Raw genomic sequence first — 24,513 nt, forward strand, 5'->3', positions numbered from 1 at the left:
TGAGGCCAATTCATAATTGCCAATTCAATGTTAACATTTGTGTAAGGATTGTAACGAACCACCCCTTCCCCCTAAAAAAAAAAAGACTGCCATCGATTTTAAACACACAAGGGAACCTAGAGGTGAGATTTTTTTACATGAATTAGGAATCTACCCAATAAATTTACAAGCAAAATATATTAGCATGTTCTGTCTTCTAAGAAGTGTTAATGATCTTGCTGAGGCTATCAAGAACACAAAATGGCGAGCCAATTCAAAATAATCAACACTTCTAAAAAATTTCTCATCAATACCTCTTCCAAATTGGTATGTAATTCGAATATTTCAGGCCTCCTTTTTTTACGCACTGGAAATTGATTAAAGGTTTGACTTCTTCAATAAAACATGTTCATCCCTATGTAGCCAGGAATTTTTATCTTAAGTTAATGATCTCGCCAAGCTTATCAATCGCCGATCATTGACCTAATGACATCATCGCCTCAGAGCGAGTAACATCCACAGTCTCTTTATATGCATTTACATTTATAACTTGTAGTTATACGAGTTTTTAATCTTTTATGTGCATCTAAAAGTTTCTAGTCTTTTAGATCGATCTTTTCTTGCTCGGGAAAATTAGCGGGTGATGGGAAATTATAATTTTTTTGCTCAACTTCGTTCGCCGGTTTTTCTTTCTACTGGTAGATAATTTTGGCCGTAAAGAAGAATTAACTGAGGAGTCTTTCTCGGAAAATCCTTTGGGGAGAGGATTATTTTACGACTTTCGCGCGGCGGATGAGCTGGCAGCATCCTTGTTCGAGGAAAAAAGTTAAACGCGTTTTTTCCATTGCTATGGCGAATTAACTATTTATGCATTTTTGCCCCTGAGAAAACTAGCGCCTTTTGTCTCAAGCGGATTTTTATTCGTATACATCAAGTATTAAAAAAGGATGGAGTTTGTTTTATGAGACCTGTACATATGTAATCTCTTCCTAAGAGAAAATAACATGATTTGCATCGGTGTGTTCTTGTCATGGACGAACCGAGAAGGGGTGATGAAGTTAACATTTGCATAATGTTTTGCAACACAAAACCAAAGGGGATCCCCCCCCCCCCGGTTTTCTCTTCCCAACTATACTGACGTTCTAAGCACAAAAGTCATATCTGTACTTTTTATCAAAATTGAGCTACGGTCACCAAACGATTCTTTGTCGCATATTTTACTTAAATAGAATGTTTTATGGTCATTTGTGAATAGGAAATATTTTTTTTTTAATTCTGAAAAAGTTGCATCCGTAGCAAATACATGGAGGCACACAACTTTTAACCGTAATTTCTCATTCTGAACTCCGATGCAGATACGGCTTTTGCGCTTAGAACGGCAGTATAACACTGTACTGTACTTGATCTTTAATCATTATAAATTGGGTAAACCTAACCAGGCAATTTCATAATGCTGTGATTAGGACTAGGATATGCGTAACTTTCACAATGTTGACAGGTTAGGTTTTCAAAGCCAATTTGTATTTTGTTGTCAGGATGTGGTGTAATGCAATATCACCATTTTTATTTTCAGTTGCCCGCCCATGTTCATGGGTGATTTCTGTCAGCACCTGAATCCGTGCCACACGTGGCCCGGGCCACGCTGTCAGAATGGGGGCAAGTGCCAAGTCGAGATGAGCGTCACCAGCGGTCCCACTTTTTCGTGCAAGTGTCCCGTCGGGTTCTCAGCGTCCCTCTGCGAAATTGCCGTCCCGAATAGCTGCAACAGCAACCCATGCCTGAACGGGGGCACCTGCACTCTAGTCACCTTGCAGAATTACACCTGTTCCTGTGCCGCTGGATTCCGAGGTAAGGCAAATGGTTACATTGCTCATAACAGTTGAAAATTTGTTGTAGTTGTGTCAATTGTAGTTGCGTGGGTTCCCAAAGTGGGTGCCGTCAAGACAGACGAAGGGTGCTGTGAAATATGCACGATATCAGTATAATATGCTTCTATGGAGGTCAGACGTCGACACTAGCCGGTGAATATGAACATCCACTTACTAAAGACATTGGGGGAAGACCGAATATTTCTGGTGAATCAGTGGTAAACATCGACATTTCTTACTTCGATCTTTTCCGTAACAATTACAATATAGATACAGTTTGACCACGGATGGAATTGGCAAACGTGCAGTTAACACGAGTCTATCTGAATGAGGAGGAAATCATTGAGAACGAATACTATCCTATTTATTCCTTCTCAATGGAGAAAACCCCTGAAAACTACGGCCGCTATAGATAGGTCGACGCATCAGCTTAAGTTCAGCCATTTTGGATCGTATTTTTCATTGTTGCGGAGCTAGGGTTACCACAGCAAAGTCTCGGGTTTCACCAAATTTGCCGTAAATAATGATTTATTCAATAAACATATCACGTGCAGCTAATAATCGCTCGCAGTGAACGATCACCAAACGCGATTACTCGCCAAAAAAGACAGCCACTCAAACTCGCGCTCCGATCCAAAATGGCTGATCTTAAGCCGATGCGTCGGCTCGTATATATTATGTATAGGGGCCTTACTGAAAACTAATAGATACGTCCATTTCCGCCTGTAAACCGGAAATTTGTCTAATCGGTGGTCAAAGACTAGGTGCCTTAAGAATATTCTGGCTCTTCAAGGGGACTTGGCTTCTCAGGTTCATAAACGTTTCTGTAGTTGCTAACGTAGTGACAACCATTTTTAAACGTTTGTTAAATGGGTAAACGTTATGCGTACTATCTGGGTTTCTTTAACGTCATGCGTACTATCTTTCTTCACTATGATCCTCTGGTTTACCTCATGTGGACAACAGATGTTGTTGTTTATTTATTTATTACCTAAAGCCCACCAGGACATAAGTGTCAAACATTTCAATCTTTGAACTTATCTGTTCTAAGCAACCGACCCAGGTAGCGCACATAAAGTTTAAACGTTACATAATCGTTTAAAAATGATTGTGGCAACGTTGACAACCACTTTAAAACGTTTATGAAACGTTATGTGCTATATAAGGAAGAAAAGATGCCAATCATTGTTAAATCAACAGCAGCTTTGTAAGCAGTAGCACCAATTATTGTCGAAACAGAGAAATTTTTCCTTTGTTACCCCGCTCATGCGATACGATTATGTATATTGCTCTGTTTTGCTCTATACCAGCAATATAGAATAAATAATAATATAATATCACGCTTATAATCGATGAAATTTTTATCAGAATGTGTTTAAGAAAAAATTAAAACTTGCTGATGATTCTATTCGACCAACGACTATTTGAAATTTATTTTGGAAGCGTTATCTAGCTTTTTCACAAAAGGCTATAAAATACTAAGCAATAATTTATTCTGGTATAATTTCCCCCGCTGAGATCAAAAAGATTTCTTTAACTGCATAAGTTTACCGTGTAGTCTTAAAGCACAGTTCATTTTCTTGTTTGTTTATTTTTTGTTGGTTTTCGTCAATTTAGTAAATATCTATTGAATTATGTAGTAATCCATTAAAAGCACTGGGCCTTGGTAATGACTTTCCTGCTGCATGCGATATATCTTTTCTTTTTAAATTTTCAATTATAACTCTAGCTGTAATTACAAGTGTGGCATAAATTATTCTCTCCCTAAGTTGATATACGACTGTCTAACCGCCACTAGAAACCGATAGCCTAAATACCATTAGCGGAAATGAAAATAATAAACGCGCTCTCAAAAAACAAAAAAAAAAAAAAAAAAACCGAACGAACATAGAATGGCGAATGGCACCCATATTTTAGAAGAGCCTTTGTCGCCATTTCAGCAGTCAACTGCTATCTAATTAAAGGGATAATCGAAAACGAAAAGGTAAAAAAAAAGTTGGCTTGATGCATTACGAGTTAGCAGGCACATTCTTTTATTAGATGTTGTGAAATGGAAGATATCCCGCGCAACTAACTAATCACTTCGAACTTGCCGGAGGGCAATGAACGTACTCATCTTTTGTGATACAGTTTTGTAATTAATGATTAGAACCGGCCGCAGAGGATGACGGGAAGTGTGACGGAATGAAGACCACACTGGTAGGTTGTATAATCGGGTGGAATAAGGATGGTAATGTCACATGTAGAATGTTGACTACCATTAAACATCGAGATCACTAAGAAATTAGGCTTTGTTTCGGAATGTTTGGTAAAATGTATTGTGTAGATACATATAAGATGTATTACTAATTTTTATTTGGGTGTGTTGAATATCTATTCCATATTGAAATCTAGTTTACGCCGGATCTTCGCAAATTTGTCCGCAGAAGCACTTTGGTGACCACCCAAGAGGAAGTTTTTCCAGAAATTTCCAAAGCGTCCTAAGTTTAAATTCTATCTGAAAAATTGCTATACGAACGAATTTACTTATAGCTTCGAATTTTACATCATTACATTTATTTATTTTCTTTTCTTTTTTTTGCTTTTATTTATTCATTTTAAGATAGAAATAAAAATTAATTATAAATAATAAAAATTAATCTCAATTAAAAAATCAATACGGAAATCTCCGTGAAAAGTCGGTTGTTGCTCTGTTCATTACTCATATTCGAAGTTTTGAGCTACGAAAATTATGTTCAAGGCATTTCAAACATTTTATATCTCAAGAACACTTGATTAAAAGTGTTCCTTTCAGGATAGAATCATGTTTTTCAGAAAATACCCCTAAAAATACCTCAACGATATATCTGAAATTATTCTCTGAAACAGACCATAACGGTTTCAACAACAAATTCTAGCATTACCCCAATTATGTTTAAGTAGAGTGCAATCTCACACTTGAACATTCATTTACACTGCAAACATTAAACCTGAGGTACATTTCCTTGCTTGCTATCAAAATTATGATCTGGTTAAATTCTTGATGGTTGGATGACTTCAGAAAGTATTTTCTTCCTTATGTTGTTTAAAAGATTTTTTTTCTCCCTTTTTTTAGAAATCTGAACCTGTGAATTTAAAAATATGATAATTTTTTTTTTGTATCTGTATGTGAAAGGAAATGTTTTCAAGTTACTCAAGCTTTTCAGTTCAGTTCGTGTTAATGCAGAAAAGAATGAAATATTTAAAGCTACTTCTACTATGAAACATGAACCAGTGAAAATAAGCTATACTTAGATTAGAATGCTTAGAACATGCTAATATATTTATGTTTTACTTTATTCTGCAAATGTTTTAAAATTCATAGTACGACGGAGAAAAATAGAATATTATTAAGCAGAAGTTTAAGCAACAAGTAGGCAGCATTTATTTTTTACATGCATAATAATCGTACATTGAATTGGGGGGGGGGGAGTATTTACATTTCTGGATTGTAAGTAAAGGATTTTTTATCTTGTACATTCAAAACTATGCTAGATTTAAAAATTGATGTAGTCGTTAAAAGTAATTAACTTTGTATAGTTCTAAACGATATTAAATGTACTGAAAGCTAGCTTAAATAAAATCTTTCTGCAAGAATTTATGCAAAGCAAAAACAACGCAGGTAGTGCAAAGACACACTCAAATGTATATCTACTTGTAGTTCTTTTCTTGCAAAATTTTACTTTTGAACTTTATTCACGTTGTTGAACGTCACGTTCGTTTTGTTTGTAACACTTAAAGCTTCTTGGCTTTATAGTATGATCATCCACATCGAGTGTGTTTCCTAAAAAAAGTGTAAAACTCTTAAATTTACTTAAAAAAAACTTTAATTAAACTTTAAAAAAAATTAAAGTTTATTTTATTTAATTTTTTAAATGTATCATAAATTAAATAGTCAGCATCAGAAATATGACTAGCGATAATTTTTGTTCAACGGTCATTGGAAAAAAGGACAAATTATTAGTTTGTAGAATTCACATTAAGTAAGGCGCTACCGATCTACAGTGCAAAATCATTGTCCAAACATAGGGCGATACCTTACTGAATACACAAAAATTAATTCAAGTAGTGTAAAAATTTGATTTTTACTTAGTCCTCCTTTTTTAAAATTGCAAATGCATACTACCATGATATGTCACTGCTCTTTTAATAAGTTTTTGATCATAATATGCAAGAACCGTCTTTGAATGATCCGGCAAGCAAAACACAGTCCTAACTAGAGTATAATCTTCTTTAGTTAATCACAGCAGTTAACAAATCAGTTACTACTATCAAAAGAAGTCGGAAGCAAACTCTAGCATGAAAATGTCTAATTAATAAAAAAGTTTGTTCTGACTTGATAGTTTCTTCAACCCTCAAACAGTGAGCGTAAAATGACATAATGAATGTTAAAAACAGGTCTTATCGCAAAAAGATCGTTTCTCTTGACATGTGTAAAAACATTTTGTTCCACATGTAATTACTTCTAGTAAACAGATCATCATTCTTCATTAGAATTCAAAAAGAAGCTATTCGAGTTCAAGCTGAGTAAGGTGAAAATTCTTGCTCATCGATAGGTGCTGTACGTAACCTCCTTACGTACTCGATTTAAATACTGTCCTTTATATATGTGAAGAAAATAAAACAAACAGTAAAAAAAAGATCCAATAACATAGCTGTTTCGAGAAAATTAAGAACGGTCCGTCATATGGAATATTTTCTTTATTTTCTTTCAATAATCATTGTCAATAAACAACTTATTATTTTTCTCCGAATTCCGAAATATACTCTTACAATGCTGGCTTTAAATCTGTACTTCGGAAAAACAACTAATGTCAGATTTCAGCCAGATTTAATTTGTATATATATCTGCCCAGGAAGTAATAAACTTTTTGGTGCAACCAGGGGGCGCCGATGGGAGTATACGGGAAGTCACTGTGACCTCCCAAAAATTTCTTACAAGGAAAGTTTTATCTGATGATTCGGCAACAATATTATTGCCGTAATTCGGTAAAAGTTGAGTTCTATTCGGCAAAATTATCATCATTCGACGAAAATTGGAGATTCGGCAAATTGAGAATTTAAGTTCGGGGCGCCTCTGGGTACAGTAACAACAACCAATGTCATATAGCGCCCCGGTACTGAGTTATAGTTACCCAATTTACCATTGTCCTAAAGCTTGAAATTTTTTTTGGTATTTTTATTCGGAGCTAAAGCTACCAATTTCCCTTGCAAGACAAACATAATTAAAATTAATTTAAAATAATACCACATTTCTAATTGTAGCATGAGGAAAAAATCTCTTGAGGTTTCAAGATTTCACTGGGTTCCGGCGTAAACCTTTGACAGAGTCAGAAAACAGAAAAGAAACTTTATGACTGCTTTTTGAAATATTGATATTTTTAACACTGACTGTTATTTGAAAGTACAGAACTAACCAAGTACTTATGTGGTACAGTAGAACCTCGATAAACCGAGGTCACTGTTAACCGAGCCGATAACTAAGTAAAGTAAGATATTAATGTTTTGCAAACAGGTAAGCCCAGGGAATGACAAGGTATTTTATTTCTCTGTATTTCAGGCGTTTTTTTTATTTTTAAAAAATAAGGTTATTTAATAAGATGATGAATTTTCAATTTGAAAATAAAAGTATTTTTTGGAAATTTGTGTTTTTTTAATGCATTTTTTAATATTTAACTTGACAGTAAAAAAATCCACTGGTCCTTTTTGAACTTACTGCGAATTATTTTCCTATTTTAGTTTTTTAACTGCAAAACATAACCTTTTATGTGTTCCTTTTCATCTTTTAAAAATAATCAATTGTATTTTTGATTAATAAATTTTAAAAATTCGCGATCCTGACAAGATTTTATACAAAGTTTCTATTAACCGAGATTTCCGACATCCGACGCACTAGTAGTCCCAATAATGTAACTCAGATAATCGAGGTTCTATTGTATTGACATTTTTGGATCGTTAACGGTTCGGCGTAATTAGTTCCAAGTATAGAATTAGTCATATTCCCAGCAAATTACATTAGCATCGATGTACACGTCCATTGCTGATTGTTCGAGATCGATTCTAAATACATGTTTGGTTTGGTTCTCTTCCTTAGGTGATCACTGCCAATTAACAGATCACTGCTCTTCTCAGCCTTGTCGGAATGGAGCTTCGTGCCAATCGCTCAAAGACAGCTACCGATGTACTTGTTCTAAAGGATTTTCTGGTTCTATGTGCACTGTCGATATAGATGAATGTCAGCATGATTTGTGTGTTCATGGAAGATGCATAAACACAGTAGGATCTTACAGGTATATAGATGTTGTTACTAACCTGTAACTCCGGACTTTAATTCTTTTCATCTACTGAATTTAAGAATTGAATATGAATAAATTTTATAACTTTACAGGTGTCATTGCTCAGAAGGCTACACTGGAAAAAATTGTGAATCTCAGTACATTCCATGCGACCCAAGTCCTTGTACAAATGGCGGCACTTGTAAGCACATAGATGATTTGAACTATCAGTGCACTTGTCCTCCTGGTAAGTGATGTGAAAAACTCTAAAACTTTATTATAGACCAGACATTTTTCTAGGTGACTATTGTGGCAGTGAGAAGCAACGGGATGTAATAAGGACTTTTTAAAGTTTTGAGAAAAAAATACGTTTGGAGTTTAGATCCTAGGTAGGCTTTCATTTAAACTTTTTCCTGAATCCTGCTGTATAGCAACACCTACCAGGGATACAAGTTCTATCACTTGCCCCGAAATAGAGAGGTTATCCTCTACAGGTTATCTGGAAATTTTTAATTTTGGCATTTACATCCTTTTCCTTCTCACTGCTTCAATTGTATCAATTGTCATTGTTTCTAAAATATATTAATGCAGTAGTTTTAGCCAAAGGAAAACCATTTAAGTCGGAGAATAGGAGGCCGACTTGATCCTTATACAAACCTCTTAATCATTAGCTTTAAATTTACAGTTGTATTTAAAGCTTTCAGAATGCTCATGAAATCGCATTTGAATATCAATGTGTTACTTTCAGCTAAAAGAAAACCACATAAGCTGAAGAATATGAGGCAACAGATAATAGTAGGGGAGATAGCGACAGTTTTTAATACATTATTTATATAAGGCCAGAATTTTTTTAAATATTAGATTAGTTTACTTAAAAGAAGAAAACGCGAGTCTACCAAAAAGTTATCGTTGCAATAATTAATAAAAAATTTTGCAATATGTTGCAAAAACTTGTGAAATTGTCTTATATATATAAGGCTGAAACTCGGTAATATTATTGATTACATATAAACATAACGAAAAATATATGTCTACCGCGTCCGAAGCGTTGCCGTGTCGTGTCTACCTCCCACGCAAGATGCGAAAAAATCAGTCAATTTTGACTTAAATATATAAGCCTAAAATTTTTTTTAGTAACTGTTTACAATGTATAAAATATAAAAACAAAAGTCTACCAGTTGTGTTATGTTGCAAAGGCATGATAGACGTCACGGAATGTCGACCTCGTACCTCTATGTACCGTTTATCGGGCCGCTAGCGCTCGCTCGAAAAAGTTTGCTTGTCGTCGCGAAATTTCAATAAATAAAGCTGATTTATTTTTTAATAAATAGTTTAAATCCTGTTTTTATTAAAATTTTTAGTCTACCGTGACTAAGAGGTTGCTTAGTCTTTGGTAGACGTTGCTTAAATTATAAAGTAGTTGGAAAAGTATGAATGATTTAAGCATATTAAAAAAAATAATTTTAACATTGAAACGAAATTAAAAAATATTTTATTAAAATTAAAATTATGTACAAAATTATAGTGAAGTTCATTTTTCATTAATAATGTCTTGACCTTTTAAATTATGCCTCTTTTATTTATTTATTTTTTATGATCAAGTACTTATGAAATAAAATTTTTTGCATCGATCTTACGTAATAAATAATTAAAAATAATCAAATAAACAGTTCTTTACATATTAATCAATCTTTACTAATAATAAAGCTGAAAGTCTCTGTCTGGATGTCCGGAGAATGCCTGGATCTCTGTGGCGCGCATAGTACCTAGACCGTTCGGCCGATTTTCATGAAATTTGGCACAAAGTTAGTTCGTAGCATGGGAGAGTGCACATCGAAGCGATGTTTCGAAAATTCGACGTGGGAGGCAGAAGGCTATGCTTCGAATGTAACATCTTTTATTGCTTGCGGTAATTGTTTTCAGTAAACCATTTAAAAACTTTTCAGTTGTCCTCAATTTTCCACCCACAATCAAGAGGTGATAAGCTTGTCAGATTTTTTAAATGAAAATTTGTCCAAATTTGCGAAATGCAAGCTGTTCTGAGGAAATGTTCACGAAGTTCAGACTAACATAGGGTTAAGGATGACGGATCAAAACTCTTCAAGTTTTCGAGAATTACTTTATCTTTTTTTAAAATTTTTATACTCTTCTAAAAACGTCATTGTTCTTGCATCATTAATTCTTTCCATTTTATTTTGTCTGTACATTCGGCGCACAACTCTTCCGAAATTTCGAGTTGTATTCGAATTTGCGACATGCATTTTACATTGTGCGATGGCTTACTCAAATTTGTTAACGCTCCTGTGTATTCTTCCGACTTGGTAAATAGAACGTAAGGTTGAACTTTTCCTTTTCGGAAAAAAGCCGGATTTTGATCGCAACCAGTCATTGCGTGTAAAGCAACCAAGGCGGAACAAACGGTTTCTCCTAAATTCTTGTAAAGTTCAGAGACATTGATACCTCTTAATGATTTTCCAACGCCAACTTCCATCCAGACCTTTATTTAAGAATTCAAAAACTTCATGTTAGCCAATATTATAACTAATACATCAGTATCTGAACATCGTAGGTGGACGTCATATGGAGGCTGCAGCTCTTCAAAAATTACAAAAATGGTAAATCATTTTTGTGTCGGATTTTTCGCGGTCTGGGGCACGATTGAGTATGATCGACTATTTTTACAACTTTTCTGTTGATGGTTTCAAATCTATAACACTGTTTGTAGTTAATATACACAAATTTATCTTCAAAATAAATCGCTTTGTTATCTCGTTCCCAGTTTGTTAGTAAATACTCTAGCAAATCTTCTTTAAAAGTAATATTTTTTAATTGATTCAAAAAGTCAGAGGGACGTGTTGCAGAGTCTCCTATCTGAATTTTTAGACCTCTGTGAATTCCGCTTAATATATCGTCGCCGCAGAACAACAGTAAGATATCTTAGTGTTATTTCTGGGATTAGATATCTTACTGTTGCTCTGAGGCGACGATATGTTCGTTATCTTTTATGGAAGGAAACGGGGTACGTGTCGAAAACAATTACTACGAATACTGCTGAACATACTTAATAATTTTCTCAATATCATTAGATGATGGAATTTCTTTCATTAGATATAATAAAAAGAATCCATCATAGATGAGAAATTTTGGTTGTTCAGAATTGATGTTTTTTAAGCACTTTTATTACACTTGGCCTGATTGTCATGGAGTAATCTGAGGCGTACTTTTGCTTATATTTCAGCAACTAGATTACTAAGAGACTTCTGGATTTTACTAAATGATTTGCTTAATCTTAAGGTACAACTTAAGGCTAAAAATTTAAAATTCTGAAGTAACATCATTATTTCGGTTAGGATGGAAAATAGCAAATTTGATGTAATTTCCCCATTAAATGTTTATATATAAAATCCATTGTTACAAATTTTGTTGCCTTGCAAATGTAATGTTAATAGTAATCATAATGAAAATTTTGAATCAAGTCCTCTCTGGAGCAAGAATGAAATTTATTCACTGACGTTGCTTTCTTAGGGTTTTTATCCTCATCTATGCATCTATGCCAATAATCGATAACGGGGCTAAGTAAAAAGACGTATTAGGGTTTTTATCCCAAGTTACTTATATGTTGTGAACCATTCTTTTGCGTATACTCAGCAACTAGACCACTTACAGACTTCAGAATTTTATTAAATGATTTGTTTAACCTTAAGGTACAACGTAACGCTAAAAAAATTAAATTCTAAAGTAAAATTTTGTTTGAACACGAAAAAGTTTAAAATAACAGATTTAAAAAAAAAAAAATAACAAGCACTTTTCATAATGCACTCAAAAGGACAAAATAACTTTTCTGGGTCAGAAAGGACAATTTAAGTGTTCCTGTAGTTTTTAATTCTTTGAAGAAAAAGATTTCACAAACGAAGAAAAGTGCGCTCAAGTCATTTTAAACCAAACTTTCCCATTAAGGAAAAAAAAATGTGTGTTTCAACACTCAAATTTATGATTGAAAGCTAGATAATGGTAAAACATTCTCTACATGACTAGAACCGCACTTTTCTTCGTTTGTGGTGTCATTTTCTTGGAAATTTTTGAAAACTACAGGAATTCTTAAATTGTCCTTTCTGACCCAGAAAAGTTATTTTGTACTTTTGAGTGCATTATGAAAAGTGCTTATTATTTTTTAAAAAATCTGTTATTTTCCAGTAAATGCAGTAAGACAGATTTTTCAGTTCTGCAGATGGCTATTATCTGTTGACCCAATTTAACATATGCTAAAGAAATATAAACATCAGCAGCAATGCTATCGCCGCGAAGCACTGGATCAAGTTTGCTCCAAAATGGCGGATGCGTCGGCTCCTCCACTATAGGGGGGCTTACTCAGGCCCAGGCCCCAGACCCAAGGTTATTAAAGGCGTGTCCTTCCCTTCTCCTTTCTTCGCAGTAGATGAATAAACAGCTTTACTTCCCCATTTACAAAATGTATTTGAAAAGGTGATGATTCAAAATATTTTTGAAGAAGTTAAAATATATATATATATATATGAATAATGTAATAAAAGTATGAATATCAATTTAAATATGATAGAAAATTATAATCATGAAAAAAAAATTGAAAAATTTCCATTCATAAAGAATGAAAAGATAAAATAATCATACTTTTCCAACTACTTTATAATTTAAGCAACGTCTACCAAAGACTAAGCAACCTCTTAGTCATGGTAGACTAAAAATTTTAATAAAAACAGGATTTAAACTATTTATTAAAAAATAAATCAGCTTTATTTATTGAAATTTCGCGACGACAAGCAAACTTTTTCGAGCGAGCGCTAGCGGCCCGATAAACGGTACATAGAGGTACGAGGTCGACATTCCGTGGCGTCTATCATGCCTTTGCAACATAACACAACTGGTAGACTTTTGTTTTTATATTTTATACATTGTAAACAGTTACTAAAAAAAATTTTAGGCTTATATATTTAAGTCAAAATTGACTGATTTTTTCGCACCTTGCGTGGGTGGTAGACACGGCACGGCAACGTTTAGGACGCGGTAGACATATATTTTTCGTTATGTTTATACGTAATCAATAATATTACCGAGTTTCAGCCTTATATATATAAGACAATTTCACAAGATTTTGCAACATATTGCAAAATTTTTTATTAATTATTGCAACGATAACTTTTTGGTAGACTCGCGTTTTCTTCTTTTAAGTAAACTAATCTAATATTTAAAAAAAGTCTGGCCTTATATATATTGTCGTAAAATTTCGGTCGCTATCTCCCCTACTATAACTTTATTGTTGTACTAAATTGAAAGAGGAAAGTTATTTGTTGTTGAAATTAAATTTAAAAACGTATTTGTGCCAGCAATAAGAAACCCACAAAGCTGAATAGGAAGAAATTAATACACGGCATTCTAGAATCTTAATTGAATTCTTCCTGTTGTCGAATTGACTTAGCTGTCGAATGAACATTCAAATAAATTATTGATCCTGTAACCTTTCTCTATTGAAGCATTTTTTTTTTTTAATTTCGTCTTGGTACTTCTAAGGATTAAAAGTTAAATACTTCAATCTTACTAGTTAATACTCACGAAGTCTCAAGAACATTTGAATCACATGGAAGCAAAGGGATGTAAGTGCCAAAATTAGAAATTTTGGAGGTAATTAGTACAAATTGTAGAAGAAACAATCATCTATTTTGTACAAGAGATGGTAATGTAATAGTTGCCTTGTCCTGGTAAATAGTGCTATACAGTATGATTTTGAAAAAAAAAATGAAGGAAATCCCTGCCAAATATTTGAGTTTGCATGTGTTTTACTCAAAATTTTTATCAGTCCACTAACATCCCTTTGATTCTCACTGCCGCATTTACACTTTTGTTCAACACTTTGTCTGATATTATTTAGTGCATCTACTTAAGTTGTAGTTTTGAAATTTTGATTGATTTCCCCCAGCTTTCTGAGCGCTCCTTCTTCGTAAGTATTTCGTAAAGACTGCGGTTTTTCTAAAGCATCCATTCTTTGTACGGATTTTTATCTTTGAAAGCAGACCTATTCATTTGACCTCTGGCGATTTCTAAAAAGCTTTTGAGATTCGCGGACGTCTCTGTTCTTAGAGAGATGGATTCTATAAACCAGTTTCAAATTTTTTTCGTTCCATTTGTTGGGGAAGATAAGAACTATTTTGTACGTGACGTGGAATAATTATGCCGCCCCGATTTGGCGCTATCAACTTTGTGATATATCCGACGCCTTTCATCGAAAGAGAAAACTTTGAAAGCTTTTCTACAAGTAATAAGAGGCACAAAAAGTTTTTTTTTTATTCCCACGTTTGGAGCATCTATTGCGCATAACTGTTTAACATTTCTTTTGTAAATGCGTATAGATCTGTAGTATTTGATTTGCAGTTCGTGATTCTTTTCATTCCCTCTTTAAACTAGAGCTACTTTAGAGAACAAACCGACTTATTCGAAATTTTGCTTCTGAGAGTTTCGGCTCCAGCCTTGTTTCAAATAGACATGGTCAATGTTTGGAGGATCCGTTCATCAGAAGATGGTTCTTTTTTTTTTCTTTTCTTTTACTTCCTAGAGACATTGAAGTTCAATTGAACGACTTCGTTCAATTTGAAATTCCTTCAAAATTATGAAATATTAATAATTAAAAAACTCGAACAGTAGGGTATAAAAATAATTAAACTTAATTCTTTAACTAACTGGCTAAACAAGATGGTGACGGAAAACTGAAGAACAAGAGATGCCAAATACCTAATAATTAAATAGGAAAAAGAAATAAAGTTAACAGTATTTTGCTTGTGAACGAACGACCAGAAACAAATGTACTTCCAATGCAGTGTTAAAAACCAATCACTGTTAGAACGAACAAACGAACTAACGAACAAAGTATGAGGAGTTCTATTAGTGCATCAGCACAGTGTTCAAAATTCCAAAACATTCACCGTTCAAAAGAACGGCCGTTCATTTTTTAGAAGATAGATCGTAGTACACCGTTCATCTTGATGAGTCCGTCTTTTAAAACCGTTCGCTCATGAACAACACATCCCTAGCTCAAACCCCTAACCCTGTGTTCGAGCTGCAATTGGCAACAATAATAAGGTTGTATATATCCATATTAGGATTCTTTTGATATGCCACCTCCCCCCCCCCCCCCGAAAAAACGTGAATTCTAGTTGCCTTAGTTTATGATTATGTTTGGCCTTAGTTTACGATCAAGAAATGAAAATGTTTAGCCGGGTTTTGATCAGCATTTCCTACTAAATTTTATTGTTTTAATTTTATGCAAGTTCGAAATGCCTTTTTTTCATTCTTTTTATTATTCCAATCTGATTGCAATTTCTAACTTCAGATTAAATGAAAGAAATTCCGAAAAAAAAACTTAGATTAAAAAATTGTTTTGATGCTAAAAAATTGAAAATGGCTAGCTACTTATCTGCTGACATCAGTTCATTACTATTTTTCAACATTTTTTTAAAAATCATTCGATGCCTGAAGAGTACCTCTGAAAGAAGCTTTGCATTTGAATTTAAAAAATTGCGAATGTTGCGCATTAATTTTGACCTTGCTTCGAAACGTCCATCCAACTGATGGAGTTGCAGTAATTATTCATCTGCTATCACCTTCCTGAAAACTTAATATTCCGAATCCATCCTAAAGAACAAAAGGTTCGTCTTTTCCCACACCTCACGCCTTTATATTCTTTATCCTTGCCGTTAATAATAATGACAACAACCGGTTTTCCCCTTAAACCGTTGTGCACTCTGGATACTGTGACAACCCACAATCAGCAAACATGGCACATGAGTTGCGCTTGAGATAAACAAAAGTATAATTATCTCCAAATTGAACTGCCTCACCCAACTTCGAATGTGTGCCCAAACAATAATTTCTCTCCCCTCGCAGAATTCGCTTGGCAGTTGAAAGATGAACTGGGATGTCCACCCACCCAGCGGGTCATCTGGAATTGTTGATTGGTCTAGTTCCATGAACTCTTCTAACAGGAACTTTAAAAGATTTCATGCATTTATTGCTTTGAGCTGTTTAAAATTTGCATGAAGATCATTGTTAACATGTTCTTTACAACATCATAAATCTTGTTAGCAAAAATTGGAATAAAACCGACATGAATGTGAGAAATAAGCTTCCAAAATTCATCTTTCTTCAGTTTTACCACTTACGTATTTTGAAAATGGCGCTGTTTGTGAGTTTAATACGTCGTTCTCTTCTGCGTACTGAACTTTTTTCATTTGAAACATCGTGGCACATATCAAAATTTTGAAAAGACCTAATAATTACTGATTTAAAATCTAAATTTGATACTCTTTCCGTCTAAAAAATTTCCAAAAGTCGAGTTTACACAGCTGGGTGCATGGTGGTATGTAAACTATATAATCAATATTGGCACATCATTAAAATTTCCTTAAAAATTCGTGAACATTAACATATTATTAATTTATATTACAAAACCAACCAGTAAGCATAGCGTCATAAATGCTTTGCGCGTATTGCGGTATTTGAGAATAAATACGTTTTTGGTTTGACTCCGTAAAATGCTTATTTATATTTTTAGTACAATAGTCGTTTACACATTTTCAAACGTACGTGTAAGGTATACTGACTAGTGAATAAGAATGAACAACTCTTTTTTTCCCCCTTTTAAATAAGGTTTGAAAAAAATTTCCTTAGATGGAGGAGAAGCTTCTATACATTTCCAAAAAGAAAACTACCAAAAAATGCTTTCATACACCGACCTCATGGCGAGAAAAAACATCGATGGGTGTGAAAAGTTGGCAAATAGAAAACTTTGAAGTTACAGTAAAACCTGTGAAATTGACCACTCTTGTAAACCACCTGTCTAAGTTGGCCGCTTTTTTCAGGAACGGAATTAGCTCTTATCATATAAACCAACCTTTGTAAGTTGACCACTGAAGTAGTGCACCGTAAGTGGTCAACTTACACAGGTTTCACTGTATTTTTATTTGTTCATTTTCTTGTTTTATTTATATTTGTATTTATTTATTTATTTTCCTTTATTCATAAATTTTATTAGCATTATTATTTCAAATTCTCTTTATATTAATCACATAACTTTATCTGATCGAGAACAATTGGATCGACTATTACAAAAATTGAAAGTAAATAAATTAAAATAAACGAATAAAATTAAATCAAGCGAAATAGTTTGTCAGTAATTGGGCAATAAAAGTATCTTTCTCTTGTCTAGATTCATGAACTTGAGTACGTCTGGATCGTTGTCTTTTAATTATTTTCCATCTTTTCTGGTCTTGATCATTTGATCTGTAAATAAAATGACGTAAGCCATTTTAGATTCATCTGCTCTCCCCCCTTCCCCCCTTTAGGTTCAAAAAATATTCTTTAATGCCTCAAAACGTAAAAAAAGCAAGTATTCAATAGAACACGAAAATAAATTTATTTATACATTTAGTTGAATTTTTACTTCTTATAGTACATTTTACGACGACAATACATACAATTTTAACTTCAAAAATAAATATGAAATTATTCTTCGATGGATTGAATTCATTTTTATTTGTAATCCCCTTTCCTTTCAAATCTTTTCATGAATTGAAAAAGTTTATTTTTCGTTTTGTTTTTATTAAGTTTTGCTATCAAAAAAAATCTTAGTTCTTCCAACTGATCATTGTTTTAAATGCTTGATTAAGCACTCCTAATCATCTGCAATATATTTTCAAAAAAAAAAAAAAACCGTGAAATAATATCAACAAATAACATTTTCAAGCACAACTTCACAATGACAGTCCTTGATAAAAACAAAATCAGGTATTTCATAGAACGCACATTTGTGATAGTGTCTTAAGGGTGCTCTTCACTGAGAGTCTGAAAGATTCGGATCTAATGTTAACCTACGGAGAAAGTTGGAGCTTGTTTTACAAATTCCTGTGAAGTTTTCGGATCCGGTTTTTTTCTGAGTATTTTTCAAGACCATGTCTGTTTCTTTTAGTTTTTACTTTTTTGATGTGTCCATTCTCCGATTTTTTAAAATTCGAGAAAAAATGAATTTGTTCGAAAACGAGGTACTGTTGGACATTTCGCTCTGTAAAACATCTGCAACTCGTGCTATCGAAATTTTAAGAACGCCCTGACACGCAAAATATTTCCAGCTCTCTTTTGAGATCTTGTTTGAAATAATGCGACCATTTTTTAAACAAATATCATGTTCTAACTATTGAAAAAAATTTCAAAATACGTTCACTTTTTGCATTCGCCCCGCCCTTTATTAGAAACCTCCCCTTTTTGAGGGGTAAGTGCTAATGGGGTGTAAGATTTATTACCCTCTCATTAGTTCCCCTCAATGACCTCCGCTGGACGTCCTTTCTTCTTTCCTCTTTTCCTAAGGCTTTCGTGAAGAATCAAGTGCTTTTGAAAGTGAATCCATGTAGATGCGTGCTATTAGCTGTTAAATTCGCAACATCTGCTTTTTTTCAAATTTGTGGTTTGAAAAGAAATAGATTTGAAAGGAATATTTCTGAGTCAAATTGTTTATTTACAATATAATGAACATTGTTACAATGCTGTCGAATGCAAAAAGTTGACATTTTTCCCTTCCAGTAGAAAAATATTTTTATATATAGATTAAATCGTATTCCAGATACTGGGTATTTTGCATCGTTTTACATGTGTTTTATGTTACTACAAATGGTACACACATAAAGTGCTTTCCACAGCTCAACAAACATTTTTGAAAATTATTTGTGTCTTTAAGAGCCAGACTCGTCAAATTTCTTTAGAAGGTTTGGGAGGTGGAAAATTCAATTGCGGAAAACATTCCGTACACCAACACACTCATTAAACACATAGAAAATTATGAAAAATATATTAGCATTTAATATAATTCAGTTAATGTAAAAAACACACCGTGGTAGAATTACTAAGCATTGTATGTATTAGTTTTAATGACGTTTTCAGCCTTATGTTGCCGACAAAGCTAACTAAAATGTGAACAATATAGAATGGGGGTTACAAGTTTTCACTGTTTTCTATTTTCATTCTCAGAAGCTAGATCAGCATTTTAATACAATGTAGAAAAAATTAATTACAGGCATAAAGGTTTTCAGGTCACATAAGCACCCCCCCCCCTCCCTTAAAAAAAACATCATTAAAGATCGTCTTAAATTTCGTTTTTATGGCTTTAATTTCAAAAAATTTCGGGAAGGAAGTTTGTGAAAAGTCCTTCTTTGACCATAAAAAAAAAGTCGTCTAAAATTGCATTTTTGGATTTCAAAAACCTGCATGTCCCCAACGTTATTAAAGATGGCCTACAATCATGTTTATAACACTTTAAAAATTTTGCCTCCCCCCCAACATCACACTAAGACTGCGTTTTTAGACTATTTCGAAAAATTTCGGGGAAAGCTTCCGAACTCCCCGTTTCCTAACAGAATTGAAGAACCTGAAATTGTGTTTTTGGCGTTTCAAGTTCAAAAATTTGCTGGCGGAAGATCACAGGACCTCTTACTTACTTCCAAATACTACCAGAGATCGTCTAAAAGTGCATTTTGAAAATTTTTATTTTCGAGAAAATTAAAAGGCATAGCCCTCAAACAGAGTGCTTGGGAAAATAGGGAGTATTTCTGAGTAAATAGTATGCTTACGATAAAGATCATGTTAATTAAATATAGAAATGGTTCCCTCTCCTAAACAAGAAGCTAAATCCTTTCTCTCGCTGTATTTACATATTACTAGGAGTCAATAGAATGGAAAATGTGGGATCTCAAAAAAGATTTTTGTTCTATACGAATGAAAATTACTTGATAATCATTGGATTAGAACATTCATTTTATTCTGTGACTGAAGACAGGATACGATAATTTTTCGGCACAGAAGTGCGTAACACAGAACTTAAAAGAAAAAGTTTGTCTTGTTTGTTTTTTTTTTTTTAATTGTGAACCCTTACTTGTACCTATAATTGCTTTCCTAAATGTAAGCTGTTCATTTTCATTTTTGTTTCAACTTTATGTATTTCCTGCAAATCTGTTTCTTGCCCTTTTTTTATTTTTTATTATTGATTCATTAAATGCAAGATGCATGAAAACGAGGCAGAGCGATAAAAACTTTAAAATCTGGCAGAGCGAGGCGTTGAGATTTTTTTTCATCTAAGTATTTCGAGATTTTTTTTTTTTTTTTTTTTTTTCAGGCAGATATACATGTAGGTAATATTTTCGTGCCTCCTGAGAAAAAGTACAACCCTTAATATTTATTATGACAACTAACGAGGATCAGACACTCACAAGACTTATTAGAAAATTTTAATAAAAACTCAATGTGTTGAAGTAGAAGCACTATATACACTATATGACCAAAAGCATTGGGACACTTTCAAAAATTCACATGTTTAGGGATTTCTCGAGAAATAATAGTCCAATTGCTCTATAATTTGTTTCGCATAAAATGTATACTCTAGTTGTCATTTTCCAATAAAAATTAAGTCTGCTATTCATTTAGGGGACCGACAACAAATTGAGTAAAAAAGTTTTTTGATAATTTTTCATTGCAAATTGCTGGGAATAAGCTATAATTTTCAGAAATGAGTTAAAAATCTATCAAAAACTTATTTTTATATTTTTGTGAAAGTATCTCTTATACCCATGGAAATATAAGCATTTCTTTCAAAAATGCAAAATTTTTTTGAAGGTTTTCGCCTTATATTACGCAGAGTATTTCGTCAAACGTTACTAAACTTTTAAAATATTTGACAGCATTTTAGAGAAACATAATAATAAAATTTGAAGTTAAAATATTGAAAATTTGTTGAAATATGAACAGTTAAAGCTATTAATTTTTCACTGCGCAGACACGAAAGATAGCAATTTATAACGTTCATAATTCAAAGCTCAGATACATCCTACAATCCATGAAAAAAATTCCACCGCAATTTCTTTAAATTTTAAAAAGTTATCAGCAATCTAATGAGCCGAATTTCTATAATTCTAGGATAGGCGACGAATGGTAAGGAATTGTTAGCAAACTGGCAACACTTTCCTGCCATCGTTATAGAGTGATTCATGATAAGAACAGATTATTTGTTGCTGGTCCCCTAAATGAATAGCAGACTTAATTGTTATTGGATTTGACGTCTGGAGTATATTTTCATGAGAAAAAAATTACAGAGCAGAGAGCAATTGGTCTTTTATTTTTTGAGAAATCCGTAAAATTGTGAATTTTTGAAAGTGTCCCAATACTTTTGGTCATATAGTGCATGTAATACCTCATGTATTTTGCCGAATTTAGTAACTGGGAATCTGAGACTCTAAAAGTGCTAGGTTTAGTTTTATTGCAAAATTTCAACGCAAGATAGTTTACAAACATTGAGAGTGGGGGAAGGAGTGATTTTTGCCTTTGAGCTTGGAGCAGGGTGAGCACCCTTGCATACAAAGATCAGAGAAAAATCTTTAATTTTTCAAATTCAGGAAATCCTTATCCGTAGCCGTCCGCGACTTTGCCGTTGTTATGCTCAATTTGAAAGAACTTTCACCATAACAACCCCTTGAGAAATGCTATCGTAGCCTTCTCATCTGCATATAGTACTTAGAAAAATATTTAAAAAATATTTTTCAAAAAGAAAAGGATTCAAAGATAAAGATTAGGGGAATTTTCTGGTCACCAGTGGTGAGAAAAGGTATTTATAGTAGCCACATTTTTTTCTAGACGCCACTACATTTGTAAAACAGGTAACTAACCAACAAAGTAGTATTTAATTTAGCACTAAAATATAAATATTATCAGTTCAAATAAAGGTTAATGTAACTAATTAGTGGCATTAATGTTTATTGTACAATCAAGTATTAACTATGCAAAGAGGATCTAGTTTCATTTTTAAGAATGTTTTCTGCTAACTCGGATGGGGTTGGGGAGAGTGGCAAACAGGCAGAGGAAGTGAAAGAATTTCGCCAACCGATAACTAGTTAGTCCCCACTTTTATTCGGCACTCGATTTTTCAAATTTATTAAGTAGGATCATCCATTTTTAAAGAATATTTTTTGGTTAGAATTTGGAGTTCATTTCGTTAAAATTCAGTGTGGTCATGCAGGCTATCTTTTTTTTCCTTCCTTTTTTGATATTATCAATTTTCAATAACGAACATTTTTCTAAAAATAAAACGAATTTATAAATTTATTTATTGCAAATATTCATTTATTCGTTAATTTTTCCTAGATGAGATCAGGAACCGTATTAATGAGGAAAAAAATCTTCGTTTCAAAAATTAATTTTAGTGCGAATGCAAATAAATTAATATCACAAGCGGGATTGCAAAATGCCGCGCCTTTTACACTGAGTTATTTTTCTTTTACCTATGTAGTCAAGACTCAAGAGGGAAAGAACTAGAATTTCCTTGGAAGGGTCTGTAAAAAGCTGCGGTTTCATTTCGCCGTCAGCTATTACCTCCTTCGACTACTCTGCACAGCAGGGGAGCGTCCGGTCTGTCCCCTTGCAAAATGTGACAGGTCACATGATCCACACTTTCATCGGCCACCGCTCGTTCTATTGGTTGTTAAAGTGTCAATCACTTCACTGATGAACATTGCTTTCGTTTAAAGAAAAAGCCCATTTTCAAGCGAGATCGTTTTTCTTTCCCACTGAAGAGCAGCCTTAAATCTTAGAAAACATGTCTACTATATAATCATGTGTCTCAAAAATTAATTTTATGCATTAAATCGTGACACAATCGTCTCGCTCTTGATCTCTTCACTTTTCATAAGTACCTAGTAAAAGGCGAGAGAAGTAACCGGAGCAGTAATTTAGGGGCTCCGTGGTGCAAAAGTAAGGCATAAAAAGAGCAGGCAAGATTTATTCTTCCAACTCTGGAACTATTATTATAAAAGCCACGCTGATGATAAAGTTGAAGGCCATATCTTTAAAATGCTTCGTACCTTTGAGAAAGCTGCTTCAAAGGATAGGGAGGGTCTTTGTTTTTTAGCGTCTTCCATGAGGTGGTTAAAAGAATAATAATAAAAAAGAGGTTTGAGGAAAATCTTAAGATGGATCTTGACCAGTTTTTCACCGGCCGCACCTATCGCTCACGTGATGATGTTGCTGAAAAAAGGGATGTTAATACACCCACGTTGCTGCAGAGGAATCGCATTGTTCTTGCTCGAGGAAGAAGTTTAAAAATCTTGTACCTTCGCAATGAGTTTTTCGTTTTGTAATTAAAATTTCTATCTTGTAATCTGTTCAAGAATTCTCTTCAAGTAATTTTTTTTTCCAAAAGAACCTTTTTTCCTTATTATTATTATTGAAAATGAAGATTCAAGAAACAGACTGCTCCATTTTTTAAAAACTACAAAAATCAATAAATAAATAAATAAATAATGATAATAATGAATGAGTAAATAAATAAATTCATTTTGGAAGAAGGTCGTTACATTTAATATTGTGTTAGAATTCACCCTACGCAACTGTGAAACCAATTTTAATGACATTTTTGTTCAATACATAATGTCATAATGTTACCCATTAGTAATTGTTACGTATGAGAGCTGTCCCGTTCTTGCGATAGATAAAAGCATGTAATAATCCAAACAAAATTTGGCTCTAATGAGGAAAACAATGCCAGTCTTGTGATTTTTTTAAAAAAAAAGAAAACTTTAGATTCGAAATTTTCAGCAAAATAGATGACAATTATCTTTACGTTCACTTAAAATCTGTGAGGCACCTAAAAAACTGCAAGATTTATTTTTCTTTAAATCTTTAAATCTTAAAATCTTTTTCGCCACAAATAAAATTTTCGAATATTTCGTTGATTGTGTATTTTATTGATGAATATGTATACTCCCACATTGTAAAGTCAAATGAAGTGATAGGTATGTGAAGTAGAAGTTCAGTTTTTATAATAAGGCAAATACTTTTTACTTTTTGAAATGTCTTTAAAGATGGTAATATTCTTGAAATTTACTTATGGGATTATGTGAAAGTGGGGGATTCTAAGTTATTTCAAAGTAGACAAGCTGAAAACTGTTCTCATACACATTGTGTCGTGTATCTTAGCAGCACACTGTCTCAAATGGGGTTTGAAGTTCCATATAGTACTATTAATAGGAGGGAAATCTGAAAGAATCATCATCAAATCGGAATTGTATTTATGTTGCCTAAAGAGAACTGGATTTCATCATTGCAATCATAACGGTGCTAACCATCACATTGAATCCCGCTCAAACTGCCTGCGTGGTCTTCTTTTGTTATGTCTTCGCGGATTTTTCCATTGTGATGCAATCAATCCTTTCCGTAACGCCGCGCCGCTCTCGATCCTTTTAAATATCTTCCAACTGCGTGGGAAAGAAATCCTATCGTAAAGAAGCGATTTGATAGTCCGATCTCAGGGATTACGT

General features: G+C 33.4%; 1 protein-coding gene across 1 annotated transcript in view; it reads left to right on the forward strand.

Annotated features, from left to right (window-relative positions):
* LOC129222543 (neurogenic locus Notch protein-like) overlaps window positions 1-24,513 on the forward strand; it is a 162,500-nt gene that overhangs the window by 96,979 nt on the left and 41,008 nt on the right. The window contains exons 4-6 of the mRNA XM_054857056.1: window positions 1,553-1,827; window positions 7,960-8,155; window positions 8,254-8,387. Of these exons, the coding sequence (XP_054713031.1) occupies window positions 1,553-1,827; window positions 7,960-8,155; window positions 8,254-8,387 (605 nt within the window). The remainder of the gene's footprint in view (window positions 1-1,552; window positions 1,828-7,959; window positions 8,156-8,253; window positions 8,388-24,513) is intronic.

The sequence above is a fragment of the Uloborus diversus genome, chromosome 5, assembly GCF_026930045.1.
Source record: "Uloborus diversus isolate 005 chromosome 5, Udiv.v.3.1, whole genome shotgun sequence".
Lineage (NCBI taxonomy): Eukaryota > Metazoa > Arthropoda > Arachnida > Araneae > Uloboridae > Uloborus > Uloborus diversus.